This window comes from Varanus komodoensis, unplaced genomic scaffold (assembly GCF_004798865.1).
Source record: "Varanus komodoensis strain SLA01 unplaced genomic scaffold, ASM479886v1 scaffold22, whole genome shotgun sequence".
In the NCBI taxonomy this organism is placed as follows: domain Eukaryota; kingdom Metazoa; phylum Chordata; class Lepidosauria; order Squamata; family Varanidae; genus Varanus; species Varanus komodoensis.
Genome location: NW_025335606.1, coordinates 10263816 through 10279159, shown reverse-complemented (window position 1 = coordinate 10279159; position 15344 = coordinate 10263816). Strand labels below are relative to the sequence as shown.

The 15344-nt window shown below is 47.0% G+C and overlaps 1 protein-coding gene across 1 annotated transcript in view; it reads left to right on the top strand.

The window, feature by feature from the left end:
• Positions 1–11803: 11803 nt before the first annotated feature.
• The window catches only part of CCDC68 (coiled-coil domain containing 68), a 48795-nt gene continuing 45254 nt past the window's right edge, over positions 11804–15344 (top strand). Inside the window, exons 1-2 of the mRNA XM_044431048.1 lie at positions 11804–11878; positions 15081–15327. Coding sequence (XP_044286983.1) covers positions 11804–11878; positions 15081–15327 — 322 coding nt within the window. The remainder of the gene's footprint in view (positions 11879–15080; positions 15328–15344) is intronic.

Below are 15344 nucleotides of genomic sequence, written 5' to 3'. Positions count from 1 at the left end.
ACCCAAAGTTAATATTAGTCCTGTGAGATCAGTGACTGTTAGCACAACTGTTTTCTCTCTCTCTCTCTCGCTCTCGCTCTCGCTCTGTTTGTTTGCTTTAGTTCAGATCATAGACTCTTAGAACAGTAGAGATGGAAGGGCCCAGAGGGCCCACAGGTCCAACCCCCTCCTCAGTGCAGGACTCCAAGTTAAGCAGTCCCTCTCAGACGGCTGTTCAGTTGCATCCTGAATGGTTCCAGTGTGGGAGCGTCCACAACCTCCCTAGGTCATTGGTTCCATTGTCGTACTGCTCTAACAGTCAGGAAAATTTTCTTGGCACCAAGGTGGAATCTGGCTTCTGCTAACTTGTATCCATTATCCCATATTCTGCATTTTGGGGTGATCAAGAAGGCATCTTGGCATTACTCTTTGTGATAGCCTTTCAAGAACTTGCAGAGTGCTATCATATGTCCCCTTGGCCTTCTCTTCTTAAGGCAAAACATGTCAATTTCTTTCAATATATCCTCACAGGGCTTTGATTCCAGTCCCTCCTCTGAACCCTTTCCAGCTTGTCTGCATCTTTCTTAGACTGTGGTGTCCAGAATTTGATGCAGTACTCCAGATAAGGCCTCACCAGTGCTGAGTAAAGGGGAGCTAGTACTTCACATGATTTGGAAGTGATCCTTCTGTTAATTTATTTATTTAAAACATTTTTATGCCGCCCCCATCGCAATGAAGCCTCGGGGCGGCTCACAACCGAAACAAATACATAAATACACAAATAATAACAATATAACAATAAAAAATATATTTAAAAACCCCCGGTGCATCTCGGCTAAAAATTTAAAATCCTGTTAATTCTAATAATTTAACAATTAAAATAAGTTTTAAATAAAAAGGTCTTAGCCTGGCACCATGAAGTCCTGAGCCGCCCCGGTAATGCACCCCAAAACAGCATTTGTGCTTTTTGCAGTCACATCACACTGCTGACTCATATTCAGCTTGTGATCTACAACAATCGCAAGATTCTTCTCACTTGCAGTGTTGCTGAGCCAAGTGTTCTCTGTCTTGTAATAATGGTTTCTTTTTCCTTGGTGCAGAACTTGACATTTGTCTCTATTGAATCCCATTTTATTGTTTTCACCCCAGCACTCCAGCCAATCCAGAGCAGCTTGGACCTCAAATGTTTGAAAGCAGCAGCACTACGGAAGGAAATGTCTTGGTTTGGCCCTGTAGCAGTTTCCATGTCTCTTAATTATAGAGATTCTGTTCTCTGATGTCTTTTCAGTCCTGCACCGTTGCAAAGAAGCTGGAGAGATCTCCCATCTGCATGGTGAAAAGACGGTCCAATGTTACAGTTACCTATGTAACCGGAGATAAAGCATATAGGTTGCCCCTCCTTCTTCTGTATCAGACACTCATCTGGTGGACCTACATGACATACTAGTTCTGCAGGAAAGAGGCTTAACTTGGTTGCAACTGCATTCAGCTAGATCAGTAGAAGAATTGTCTATCAGCCACTTTTCACCTTTTCCCCACCCCGACTGGCAAGCGGTTTGCATGCCGAGGGCTTGAGGTAAACAAAGCAGAGCTGGAAAACAGATGGACTCTTCCTCACTCAGGTAAGAACAGGTGACAAATAAGAGATTACTGCTCCTTACCATCCCTTGGCTTTCTTACTCATGATATGCCACAAACTCATTATAGATATTATGTTGTCAGATTTTCTCCTCCTTTCAAGATGATCTTTTCTGCAGTTCACTCTGCTTAACGCAGATATCTGTGCAATGGAATCATATTGCAGGTTTGCCTAAATTGCACTTTTGGTTGCTGTGTCAATGCTCTGTATTTAACAGTTCTGACTTCGCATCATCCATCAGTCCGGCTGCCTAGTCACCCCGTTCCCCAGGTGGCCGCCTAACTTAGGGATTAAAATATGTGCACAATGAAATTCTTGTCTGCCACTCTAGCCCACCAGGAACTTGAAAATCAACTTACGGTTTTGCTGTCCTTCTGGTAATACACAAACAAGCAAGTTTCTGATCACCTGTCAGATGGTGGAGTGAACTCAGTTTAGAGAAGATGAGGAAGAGGCTATTTTTTTGCCCAGTAGCTCCTAAAGCAGAAGGAGGAGGAGGAGATTAGAAACAGGTTAAAACATTTCTACAGTTAAGCAACATAATATCATCAAATAATTAAAACAAGAAATTAAAAGGACAGAGGCAGCAGAAAAAAACTGTCCAGTTAAAGCAACAGTTAATTTAAAACTTGTACCAGCTATTAAAGAAAACAGCAGAGAAAACAACCTCTCGGGATCCATGATTCAAAACTGTCAGGTGAGATCCAAGAAAAAGGTGCAAAGTAAAACAAAAGCAAAGCAAGACAAAAGAAAAGAAAAGGAGACAAAGGAAATACACATTTACTGCTCTCCTGTTTCTCTGTCCTCAGTCGCCATTATCTGATGCCAATTTTAAATAAGCCACACATGATGGAGGGAAAGAAACAAAGTAAGATATGAACACATTTAAGAAGTAAGGTTTTGAACCAAGCTGATTTGGAAAATAAATGATTGAGGATTCCTATACTTTGTGTAGACATGAGATGGGACTGATAAAATAGGTCACACTGTGTCCTGCAGTCCAATACTTAAGGGCTTGTAAAGTGTTTCTTTCCAGGTCAGGCGATAGGGAGAACTGGAATGGGATCCTGGCATGGGGAGGAGGGGCATATGAAGCTTTGGTCCTTGCAGCTCTTCTGCAGATCAGCCCCCGGAAGCTGCATTTTTTGAGGCTTTTAATCTTTGCAAATTGCCAGAGAATATCAGCTATGGGGAGGTAGAGAAATGTAATACATGAAATGAACGTTCTTATTTTATGGGGGAGGGAGAGAGAGAGAGAGATTGTCAAAATCAAGCTACAATTAAAGAAAGTAATTCATTACAAGGCTCCCTGGTGATATTTAAACACTTGAGGCAAAATTAGTTTGTCCTGTGCTACACTGAAGGATTCTTGATCGCACAAATGGCCTCTTCCAGGGACACCAATTAAAGCAGACTGCTTAGCTTTCTATGTACGCTTCCAATAAGTGCAGCACGGACCCGGGGAAGGTACAGGCTCTAACTTCTTCCAAGCTGACACAGTTTGGTGGCACCACAAACAGAAGCAGCCTATGTGGGTTAAACAATAAATTAAATGCAACAGTCCAGTAGAAGCCCTGCAAAATGACACAGCTCCCAGAGCCTGGGGAGCTTGACTTTACCATGGGAGGGGCCTTCTCCCCCATCGCCTCCCTCATGATGCCTTAGTCTCAGCAGAGCTAACCACGTCCAGATCTGCACAGATCAAGCACTCTTCTGACCCAGCTGGGGAGCTGTGCCAAAGCAGTGGCTGAGCACCTCCTAAAGCATAAGAAGGTGGATTAATCACCACAAATGAATGGAGGATAAGTTTATCAATGGCTGTTTGTGGATTGATTGCATAAGGGAAGCCACAGCCTTGAGGGTACAAGGTGGATGTCAAGTTCAGGGCACTTTGGGGTCCATTGATTCATGGAGTCACCGTAATTCAGAAACGACTTGATGGCACATGATAACAACCTTAGTTGCGGTGCTATTCATCATGTGTTGGTTGTGGGGTTGTATGCCTTGGAATGGCTGCTCTTGGGGAGCGTGAGGTGGGGGGGGGGTTGCCCCTGAGTTCAGACCTCATGGGTGGCCTCTGCTTGACCATTGCAGGAAGAGAATTAGGGAGGGAATGTCGGGGCCTTTAAATATTCTTATTTCCTCAAAGGCGGAGATAGCGCCCCCCCCTTGCCCACAGACTGGAAAGACTGTGCGTGCGCCTGGCCAGCGGAAACTACCTATGCATACGAATCTAAGCTTGCTTTTTGGAGTTCCATATACTGCCTTTCAACAGAATGTACAGGACTGTATGCTGATACACAGACATGAGATTAAATACAGCAACAAAATGTTAAGAGGAGAAGAAGAAACATGTTTAAATGCATTAAAAATCTCTGGGAGGCCAAACTATTTTTGCCTGGCACCAAAATAATTTTGGCACCAGATGATAATTCTTGGGCGGGGGTGGGGGATACTCTGGAGCACCATTGAGAAAATGCTGTCTCTGGTCACCACCCACTTTTGCTTAAGTGATGGGGACATCTCAAAGTATGTGCAGCTTGGCATGGGAGGAGGTGTTTCTTCATGTGTTCCATATTTGACTATTCTTGATCGAAGGTATGTCTGGCCAGAAGCTGCAGCGGTACAAGAGCTAAGTTTATTCATGAAAACATTTCTCTCTCTTTCTCTCTCTCTGTCTCCTTATTTTTAAAGAATTCAGGGCAGCTTCTGGCAATGAAATATCAAACAATATAAAAATGCAACTACAAAACTAAAGTACTATCTTAATAAAACACAACTAACATCAGGAGCTAAAATGCCAGCAAGCCACAAAAGCAGCAGCTCATAAGATTAAAAATGGGATAAAGATGAACAGGATAAAGAAACATCTGCTCAGCTAAAAGTCTTGTGAAATGATCAGGTTTTAAGCAGGCACCTAAAAATATTTAGCGTTGGGGTTCATGTGCCCTCAGCTGGAAGGGATAGGAGAGTACTATTTAAATACTATTAAAAAGGCTCAATACCTTGTCTGTATCTGGGACAACTTGGATGGCTGAGGGATATGGAAGAAGTTTTCAGGTGATCAACAGGGTATCTGAGAGAGCAAACTTGGGGAAAGGAAGCCCTTAAGACTGTTGTTGGATCAGGCATGGAGCTACACTTTGATGAGGCATTTCTCCGGGTGGCGTGACGGCTGAGTTTAACCTCACTCAGGGCCTGACTAGCATTGGTGCCAGGAAGGAATTTCCTTCCAGCACACATGGGCACCGCAGCATGTGGCTTGGCTTGTTTCCGGATGCACCTTCAGCTACCTGCCTTGTAAGCACATTTGTCTGGTGTGCCTCCTCCCAGCTGACACATCGTCACCTGGACTATTTAGGAAGCTTGACAGTCCCTTTCAGCACTACGGGAACAACCGCTCTGCAGATGTGAACTGATCTGTCAGTTGTTCCCTCTTCCCGGAGGATCCTTCCTGGGGAAGGAGGGAATTTTTAGCACTCACCTCCAGATTGACTACGGTTTCCCAGGATTCTCTGGTGCAGGGGAAACAAAACAGTGGAAATGCTATACAACTCTTAGAAGCTTGAAAAACTTCTTGGATTGCATAAGATTTAGTAACCTGAGACTTGAAAAGCATAGTAAACTCTAACAACCCTAAAGCACACAATGGAGTCCTTTCCTTGCATTTAGAGATCTAATGCCTAGTTTTTCTCTCTCTCTCAACTCACCTTTTTCAGCAACCAAATTTAGGGGTGCGTGTGAGGGGACTATGAAAACAGTCCTATTTGCTTGGACTGTTGGCAACATATGGGAAAAAGGCCGGGATATCAATGTAGCAAATAAATACTTTGGGAGTCAGAAATCCTTGCTGATCTACTGCAGGTCGATACCACTTGACCTTCTGCCCATCACTGATCTTGGACATGGAAGTTTGGTTGTTTCACTTTCCCCCCTATGACTTTTCCAAATGGCATTATATGAAACATTTTATAAAAACTCACTGACCCGGCACTCCTGGAAGAGGGATTCTCAGAATCAACTTTTATGACATGGCTCCCCAAGTTGGCAAGGAAATGATGTGAACTCTCCAAGTGTCCTTGAGATAACACATGGGCCATCAAGAGCACAACCCAAATAATTCCCAAATAATTTTTTTCTAGAAGGTAGTTTTATTTTTCCTTTTTTCTAGACTATATCAGTGGGACCCATGGTTTGAGGCTCCACTAAGGCACTATCAAATTCAACAGTCACAGGCCAAAGACCCCTTAGATGCAGATTAGATCCACAAAAGCGGTTTCTTAAAAGCTGCCCCCATTTTTAGGACCATGAATGTAAAATTTAATCCTCCAATCTAATGCTCCAATTAGCCTCGGAAGAATGTATAAGTGCCAGAAGAAATCTGACAGGGCCAAACCTGAAATTCCAGGAGGAATCTTATCTGATGAATGGGAGGACTTCCTAAACAGGAAATTACAGCCTTCACATAGTCTGCAACGTGCTGCTGAGACATGATATCCCAGCTGACGATTATATGAGATATACACAGAGAGGTTAGTAGGCTTTAGCACATCATAAGACTGATGTCACAGGTAGAGAATGCCTCGCCATCAAATATGCTAACCGCAGTCTTGGTTCTCTGGCTGCTGGTCCTTACAGAGGCAAAACAGTATTACCTGTACACAAGAGGGAAGACTCCGCAAATTCGGCATTGCTCTGAGGTGTGCCATAGCACAATATGCAGGGACAGAAATTTTAATGGGGGATCTTCCCACACTCGAAAACTCCAGTCCAATGCACAGCATGTTCAGTGAGTCTGGGATTCCAATTGACTGTTGTTGGGGTGGGAACAGGGAGGGAAAATGGGATAGAAACAGAAACATAGAAATTGAGTGAGTCAGAATGGGCCTCCCAGGCCATCTAGTTTGACCCCAGGTTCCAGCTGGCTCTGCTCATGACATGCCTACCATGTGCATGTCTAGCCTATCCTTGAACACCCTCACCAATAGGGTCTCAACCACCTCCTATGGAAGCCCATTCCACACCCTCGGGGTCCTGACTGTCAGGCAGTACTTCCTGGCATCTAAATTGAATCTGGGTTCCCTGAGCTTTGCTCCATTGGAGTGCGTCCTGTTCTCCTATCTGCAGGGGAGAACAGGTCTCTACTCACCTCTGCATGACACCCCCTCATGTACCTATATGTTGCCAACAGATCCCCTCAGAGTCTCCTTTTCTTCAGGCTGAAGAGACCGAGTTCCCCCAGTCTCGCTTCATATGGCTTTCCCTGCAATCCAGCCATCATTCTTGTGGCCCTAAGCTGCACTGACTCTAACCTGGCTATATCCTTCCTGTAATGTGGAGCCCAGAACTGAACACAATACTCCAGGTGTGGGCATACCAGAGTTGTACAGAGTGGCAGTGATACCTCTCTCGATCTAGAAGCCACACTTCTGGTTATGCAACCAAGGGTGGCATTCACCCTCTTGGCCGCCACACCACACTACTGGCTCATGTTTAGCCTGCAGTCAACCAGCACCCCGAAGTCCCTTTCACAAGTGCTCTCCCCAGCCACTTGACCCCTAACCCACACTTATGACACCCATTCCTATGCCCCAAGTGCAAGTCCTTGCACTTATCCACATTGAACGCCATCCTGTTGTCTCCTGCCCACTTCCATAGTCTGTCCAGATCCTTTTAAATCCAGAGTACCTGCCCTCAGTTGTGGCCACTGCCCTCATTTTTAGTATCGTCTGCGAATTTGATCAGCAGACTGGTCACCCCTTCTACTTTCGACAGCATTTTTTCCAGTTCCCCCATGTACCCTCCATTTCTGAAGTGCAGGCAGGAAACCCCTCACACATGTAGCCCTAACAAAACAATCCATGCAGAACTGGGAGAGGCCTGACGACTTGGGGAAAACCCAAAGTTTGCAGAAGTTTAAAAAAAAACTTTTGGGAGAAAAAACCTGAGGAGCTGCAAGGGAACCTGAACCTAAAGTGATTTGATGCTCTTACCAGAGTGTGCACCCTTGAGTGTTCGACTTGCATCACAGCTGAGGGTGGAAAGTCCAGCAAGATCTGGCCCAGGGGTGAATTCCAGCAGCTAGAACATCTGTCCTGCATGGTGAGACCATCCCTGGCAGCCTCCCAAGGGAAAAGGCAGGACTCCTCCCTCCACAAGTTGTATGTTGGGCTGGAAGATGGAGGACAGGGCAGGGCTGGGTACCAGAAAGGTCCAGGGCTAAGGCACACAGGAGGAGGAGGAGGAGCAGCAGCAGCAGCAGCAGCAGCAGCTTGCATATGCTAATTTACATATGCCTTGCATGAATGCCTGTGTGTCTTTAAAGCAGGGGTCTCAACCTCGCGGCCCGCGGGCCAATTGCCAGGACAAAGGGGCACGGGGGAGGGGCCCTGCAGCCTTCAAAGCGCCGGCGGCACCCGGGCCGGCCTCCGGGAGCGACGCGGGATGAGCGGCCCACCACCACCGTGGTGGTGGAATACTTGATGTGGCCCAGCCTCACCCAGACTCTGCTTCCAGCAGCCCCCAGGTAAGTTGAGTTTGAGACCCCTGCTTTAAAGTATGCCGTCTTCTAAGGACAAGTCTCTGTAAAAGGGGATGCATGAAGAGAGGAGAGAAGGGTATTTGATTTCTGGGGGGCAGAAGACACCAAAGCAGAAAGATTTAAGGCAGGAGCAGAAGCTCATGTTGCATAAATCTGACTAGTCTGGGGTGGGGCTCAAAAGAGATCATCAGCACCTGCACATCTGTATTTCAGCAAATGCCCATGGACAGCCGGGCGGTGGAGCAGGTGCCTCCAAGAAGAACATAGAAAAAGCCAAGCTGAATGAGACCAAAAGTCCATCTAGTCCAGCTCTCCATACATACAGTGGCAAACCAGGGATTTGGGGCTGTGAATGAAAGATTCAGGGCTCCAGCTTAAAATCACCAGGGGGTGCCACTGGTGTGACTCTGGCCAGAGGAGGCTGGTCCCCTTCAGTGAGAGTAGAAGCACCACATGCTGAACTTCAAAGAGCTTCCCATGTGACTCCTGAAGTATTCAGCGAGTCACCAAATCCAAGGCTGGAGGAATTTGCCTCTGAGGCTGCCTCCAGAGGAGCCCATCACTCTGCCTGGAAGTTTACAGGAGGGTCCAGACATAGCCTTCCTCCTCCTCCATTGCAATACATTTATACCCCACTTTTCTTCTTTTTGCATGGAACCCAAGCCAGCTTACAAGGTTCTCCTCCTCTCCATTTTATCTTTCCAACAATGATTCTGTAAGGCCGAGAGGCCGAGAGGCAGTGATTGCCCCAAAGTTACCTAGGGACCTCCAGAAGGGGGGGGTGACCCTTCTGCACTTTCTTATACCTTCTTCCGTCTTTTCCCATACAAAATCTGTGCAGGAGAAAAGGATGCAAACACTGCACAAGGACTTCTAATTCCCAGGCTAGCTTCCCTTCACCCGGAAGCACCCAGGTCAGATCACACTGGCAAGACCTCTTGGGTTTGTGCTTTCTTTTGGAGCACGTGGCTTCACGTCTTGCCTCAGTTCATCGAACGTTCTCTGCTGCAGACCTCTTGGATGACCGGCTGTGCCAGCTCACTGTAGTGGTGGAGCGCATACTCTGATCCTCATGCTCCTTCCTGCTCTAATGCTCTGTGATGACCCACAGGTGATACCTGAGTGGAGTGGCATCCAGTCACATGGAAACACTCGGTGCTCAAATACACACTCAGAATAGAGCAGAATGTTAGGCAGTTGTATGCAAAGCAAACACATTTCCATATGTATTATCTGAGAAGAAAGACAGATTTTTTCCTGTGTAGGCTCTGTTGTTCTCCATGCCAAATTTGACTGGAGGGTGGGGCAACGAACATGAATTGTTCTGCTTTTCACCTCCCAGTATTGTAGGGTTGTAGCAATAGACTTTGAAACCATGCCCTGCCTTTTCTGTGTTTACAGGTCAAACATGGAGGGAAGTCAGGATTAATTTTACTTTTCTAAGTCATGTAACCTTTGCTTGGAGAAGGGAAAGGAGCAGCCCAGGCAGAAATGCTTGTGAAAAGGGCACTCTTTGTAGATAAGCTGCGTCTCTACAGTAAAGTAGCTGGCAGTGATTTGATTCTAATGTGAACCACGATTTACTATATTTTAGTTCTTGTACTTTCAAGGCTAGAACTGCATAGCTGAATGTGCCATGGCCCTGCCTGGGGAGCCATTAAGGCTTAGTTTAGGTTCAGTAGATTGTAAAGGGCAATCTTGGACATCTGCCTCCATTCTAGTGATTTGACACAGTTTGCTGCTTGCCTCCTGGGGTGGCCTGCAGTGGGGGACCTGGGAGCTGCCATTTCCATTTCCCAGTGCTCCCAATATTACACTTTCCCAGGGCACTGTGGGGAATGGCAGCTGCCATATTGTCACTGCGATCCGCCCTGTACTCCCTGGTGCATTGTCAGTGATACCCACAACAGCAACCAGAACTTAAGCCTGGAAGGGGAGCCTCACTGATCCCTCAAATCTGAGGGCTCTGGGATGATACCAGTTATTGGATCCTTGGGAAAGAATGGAAAGGGTCCTCCTGTGACTTTACCTGGGCAGCAAAAGTGCCTGGTTTATGGCTTCCTAAGGTTCCTCAGCAGCGGTCTAAGAAATCTGCTCTGAAAGTTGGCCACCAATGGGACCTTCTTTCCTGAATGGGGCTTTTATTCTTGCTGGACAGGAAAGGCAGGAGATGTAGCCGCATGCTACATATTTAGTGAATGTCTGCTTGGAACCTCACCTTGGGTCCAAAAGGGTCATCATTTTTGAGCATCTACAATAGGGCTGGACAACTTGCGTTGGCCTACAGCTCCCATGATCTCTCCTCCTCATTGGCAGGGGCTGTGGACCACGAGAAGCCCGGCCTGCTCTGTACAGTGCTTTTCCTTCCCCAGTGTCAGGGCAGGGAGCCATTGCTAGTCTGCTGCAATACAAGCTTCAAGGAACTGTACAGCACCTTAAAGACACACAAATGTATCCTGCCAGGCGTTTTCATTGGTGTGCTACATACATCTTACAAAGTGGTGGGGGGGGGATGTGAACTGTGGGGCCAGAATCTCTGGACCCTTCTTCTAGCACTCACTTCTGTGGAGCAGTCCAGATTGGTAGTCCATGCATCCACAGCCCCATCACAGCTCCGGTGTCACCATTCACAAACATTAGGGGTTCATTGCCTGGCTTCCTCTCAGCCTGAAGCTCCCCAGATGCTACAATCAACCCCTGGGACCTTCTCCAAGTGCCAATCCAAGGAAGGCTTGGAGGGTGCCAACAAGAGGCAGGGCCTTCTTCTGGCATTCTCCCAATTATTTATTTATTTAAAACATGTCTATGCCCCCCCATCGCAACAAAGCCTCGGGGTGGCTCACAAAGAATACATAAATACATACATAAATAGTGATAATATAACAATTAAAAAATTGTTTAAAAACTCCCGGTGCATTCTTGGCTAAAAAATTTAAAATCCTAATTATTTCAATAATTTAACAATTAAAATAAGTTTTAAATAAAAAGGTCTTAGCCTGGAGCCGAAAAACAAATAACGACGGCGCCAGGCGGACCTCTCTGGGGAGCGCATTCCATAGATGGGGCGCCACCGCAGAGAAAGCCCTCCTCCGGGTACTCAGCCTCCTAATATCATTCACAGATTTATGGAAGGATCATCCCTCTAAAGTCTGCCAGGCATCAATTTCATCATCTTTCCAACACCAGGTCAAAATTCTTCTATTCTCCCAGGCATTGAGTGGCATTAAAGGGTATTTTTTGGAGGCAGAATTTAGGTCAGCTGTTTTTAACAAGTCTAGTTTGTATGACAATTATTTTTAGTTGTTCAATTTGTTTTTAAAGTTTGTACGTTGGAAAAAAATGCTGTTTTCATTGTCTTCATGGTTCATGTTTTTATGAATTGTTGTTATGAACTGCCCAGAGAGCTTAAGTTACTGAACCATATAAAATGATATAAAATGAAATCAATATATATTTAAATAAATGCATTCATTTGCCCACAATGTGGTGGTTCATTCTACAGAGGACAAACAGGTCAAACTCTGTGCAAAAGAATCAATGGACACAAAACTGGAAAGGCAATATTAGAAAAAAATACACAGGAGAATATTTCAGCATTGTCAAAGGCACTGAGGTGGCCTCTCTTGCACAAACAGAGACCTGCAATGGCTGAATTCCAGTTCAAAGGATTCAACTCTGTATTCAGTGCCCTGAACAAGGATTTTAAATCACACCGCAATGTCAGTCTTTTCATCACCACCCAGTTATCAGCCATCAGCGTTTTGTTAAGGTGATGATCACTGTCTGTACTTTTTCCATCATGTATTCCTACTAACCACTTGGTTTTAATGACTCTTCCTCCCAGCTCAGCCAGACAGGCACACATACAGAATATACACACACTTCCCTCCCTATTTATTTCCTGGAGCAGAATTCTGAAGCTTTCCAAAATTAGCAAGCATAATCCCTGGCACAGCCTTTACAGAAATTCAGCCTGAAGGTTATAAAGGTGACAGACGTAAGGGCACATTCATTGCACTTGAAAGCTGAATAGACGGTGAGGGCAGTGACTGCTGAACCAACTCCTTTCCTTCAAAGCAAATTAGCATGCCCAACTTCTATTGGTTGGAAGGCTCTGGGAAGATGAAACACATGCACCCGTATGTGCAGCTCTAGACTACTGAAGTTATGAATAACAATGGTTGAAATCCTGATCTTGTGACAAGATTTATCAAGAAGGACAGAATTTTGTGGGTACTGAATTTCATGCTGTTCAGAATGCTGCATGAGCAACAGCCTCATTACTGCCTTCTTAAAAGTGAGCCATTGCGAAGTGACCATGCCTCAAGTTCATGCTGGCAGTTAGGGCTTGATTCATCTTACTTATCAGTCACTCACGTCATGCGTTTCCAGCTGGGAAAATTCACATGCCCGGAATGAACCAAAGTGCATCTCTGATAGAGTCACATAACACTTCATAAGCCACGGTGATTTAACATGTCATCCCAACCCAGCACTCTTCTAGCAGACCGGTGTATATGTTGTGCCATGTTCTAGTGCTTATTACAGCCAAACCCACTTGCTATGTTCCCTGAGCCTCTGTGCGGTCAACTAGAGAGTTGTACAGCAAGACTGGTAAAAAAAAAACTGTAGTGGTTGCTATTTTTGCAGGCAAGTAATCCCTGCAGGACAACAGGTTGAACTCAGTCTGCTATAGCCTGCCTTTGATTCCAAACGCTGCCTGGAAATTGATGACACCTCAGCCAAAGAAATTCCTCCCCCCCACTGCCCTTGTCGTTTGGAAACTCCCTGTGCCCACCTGCAATAGCTGCTCCTATCATTCATTTTGCTTGCTTTGCTTTCTTGGTAGTTGCGAAGTTACGTCCAACCCATCGTGACCCCGTGGACAACACTCCTCCAGGCCTTCCTGTCCTCCACCATCCCCCAGAGTCCACCTAAGCTCACACCCACTGCCCCAATGACTCCATCCAGCCACCTCATCCTCTGCCATCCCCTTCTTTTGCTGTCAATTGTTCCCGGCATTAGGGTCTTCTCCAGTGAGTCCTTCCTTCTCATTAGGTGGCCAAAGTATTTGAGTTTACTTACCGAGCCACATATCTGTAGCAATGGGTTTTCTCCAGGATTTTTCTGCTCCTGGAGGTGCTATCATCTTGGGGACAATTGCATGCAGAATCAGAGATATACAGCAATGGATCCCACTTGTCTACTAGGATCTCCTTTCAATGGTATCTTCACAGGCAGCTACAGGAATGCAGGAGCAATAGTGTTAGAAGCCCTGAATCTTCACTGCTCTTACACAAGCATTGCTCCACTTAGAAATGGAAGCCATGTTGGCACAGGAGGGAGCCATGGCAGACTTCTTCCAGGGCGCAAGGGCTTTAGGTACTGTCTTCATGCAATAGGCAGCAGCTGTTGACTCAGGCCTGCGTCAATGGTAGGTTTGGCTGGGCACCTGCCAAGGGCCCACACCCTAGCAGGAGCCCACCAGTAAGATGGTGTAACTTGGTGTTCTGCAACAGCAGAGGGTTGGACCCGAAGGCCTTCATGGCCCCTCCCAACTCTACCATTCAATGATTCTATGACTCTAAGAACGACCTTGGTTGGTCCTCTTCTTCATCCTTGCAAGCTGTTGTCTCTCTCTTCTTTCAGTCTGACCCAGACAGGGGTGGAGTGAGAAGAAGGAGCAGTAGATTCCCAGCCTAATTTTTCTCTGGCTCTCAAGCTGTCAAGGAAACAAGAGGTAGCAATGATGTGAAAGAAAGTGAGGAGCTGTACCAGCCAGAGCCCCTGGCAATAAAGAGGCAGACTCAGTGAGGGAGAGGCCCCACTGACTGTCTTGTCCAGGGGGCATCCAAAAGCTGGATCCCCTTTCAGTTCTACTTTGGTAGAATTTCATCCATATTTATGGCACATCATGAAACTACTGTGTTGCAGCCAGCAAGGTGGCACCAAATGGAAGACTCCAGGAATCCCTGTGCACAGCGGATTGCTCGAATCTCCTTGGGCAGGGGTGGGGAATACGCGGGCCTCCAGCTGTTGCTGGATCCTAACTCACACCAGCCCTAGCTGATGGGTGTGTGGGATGATGGGAGTTTTAGTTCACCCATATTTGGAGGGCCACATTGTTCCCTTTTCCTGCCCTCAGGAATGGACCATAGCAGAGATTCCACACCACGTTCAAACCCCAATGATGCCCAAAAAAAAGGTCCAAAAACAGGCAGTGGAAAAGGTCTGGATCTCCATGCCCAGTGAGGGTATGGCCTTCCAGATGTTGTTGGGAGGGCCACCTTGCCATTGGCTATACTGGAAATCGCTGTCCAACAGCATCTGGACTGGCCACCCGTTCTCCATCCCTGAAGTCGATATTAATGGGCTTTATGGGCAAAATCGCTGTGCCAAGATGGGACGGCTTCTTGCGTGCCTAGTCCCCAGACATGGCACCCCTCATGGCTACCCAGAGGTTTCCATGGGCCTGAGAAGCCCTGGGTCCAAATCTCATGCTTGCTGGACAGGTAATTAGCTCTGGCATGAACTAAACAGGGAAAGATACCAGCTGCGGTTCTTCTCTTTCAGCTGGTGATGCACAACTAGGCATGGACCTTGGACCTACTGACAGTTGTGAAGCTTTTTTCCCCTTCTAAAAGCTCAAAGGATTGCTCCCTTAAAAGGATAAACCCGCCTTCTCCTGGAGGCCGGTAGTCAAGCTAAAACTTCTGTGGGGTTGTCAAAAAGCAGCGGGTGTCTCGTTTGCACGTTTTTTCAAAACAACAGTGCACGCTTTAAAAAAGCTATATTACGGGGGGGGGGGGGTGCGGATGAACATGTAGGAAGGGCACACCACGGTGATGGGAGTTGTAGTCCACAGTTGTAGTTGTAGAGCAACTCCCGACGGATGAAATGGACCGGGACACCCGCTCCTAGCGCAGCGGCCGCGCCAAGGCGCAGCGCCCGGCTTTGCGCCAGGCAGCTGCTTTGCGCGTGGGAAGCGGGCGGCGTCCGAGGGGGCGGGCAGCTGGGAGGAGCTCGCCCGGCCCCGTCGGGGTTTGGAAAGAGCCCAGCAGGAACTCACGGCAGCGCGGAGAAGGCGCCGCACGGAGCTCGGGCTGCGGGAACTTTGCGCGGAGAGAGGCAGGCAGGCAGGCGGAGACGCGAGAGCGCTTGGGCCGCGGTGAGTTCAGGAGACAG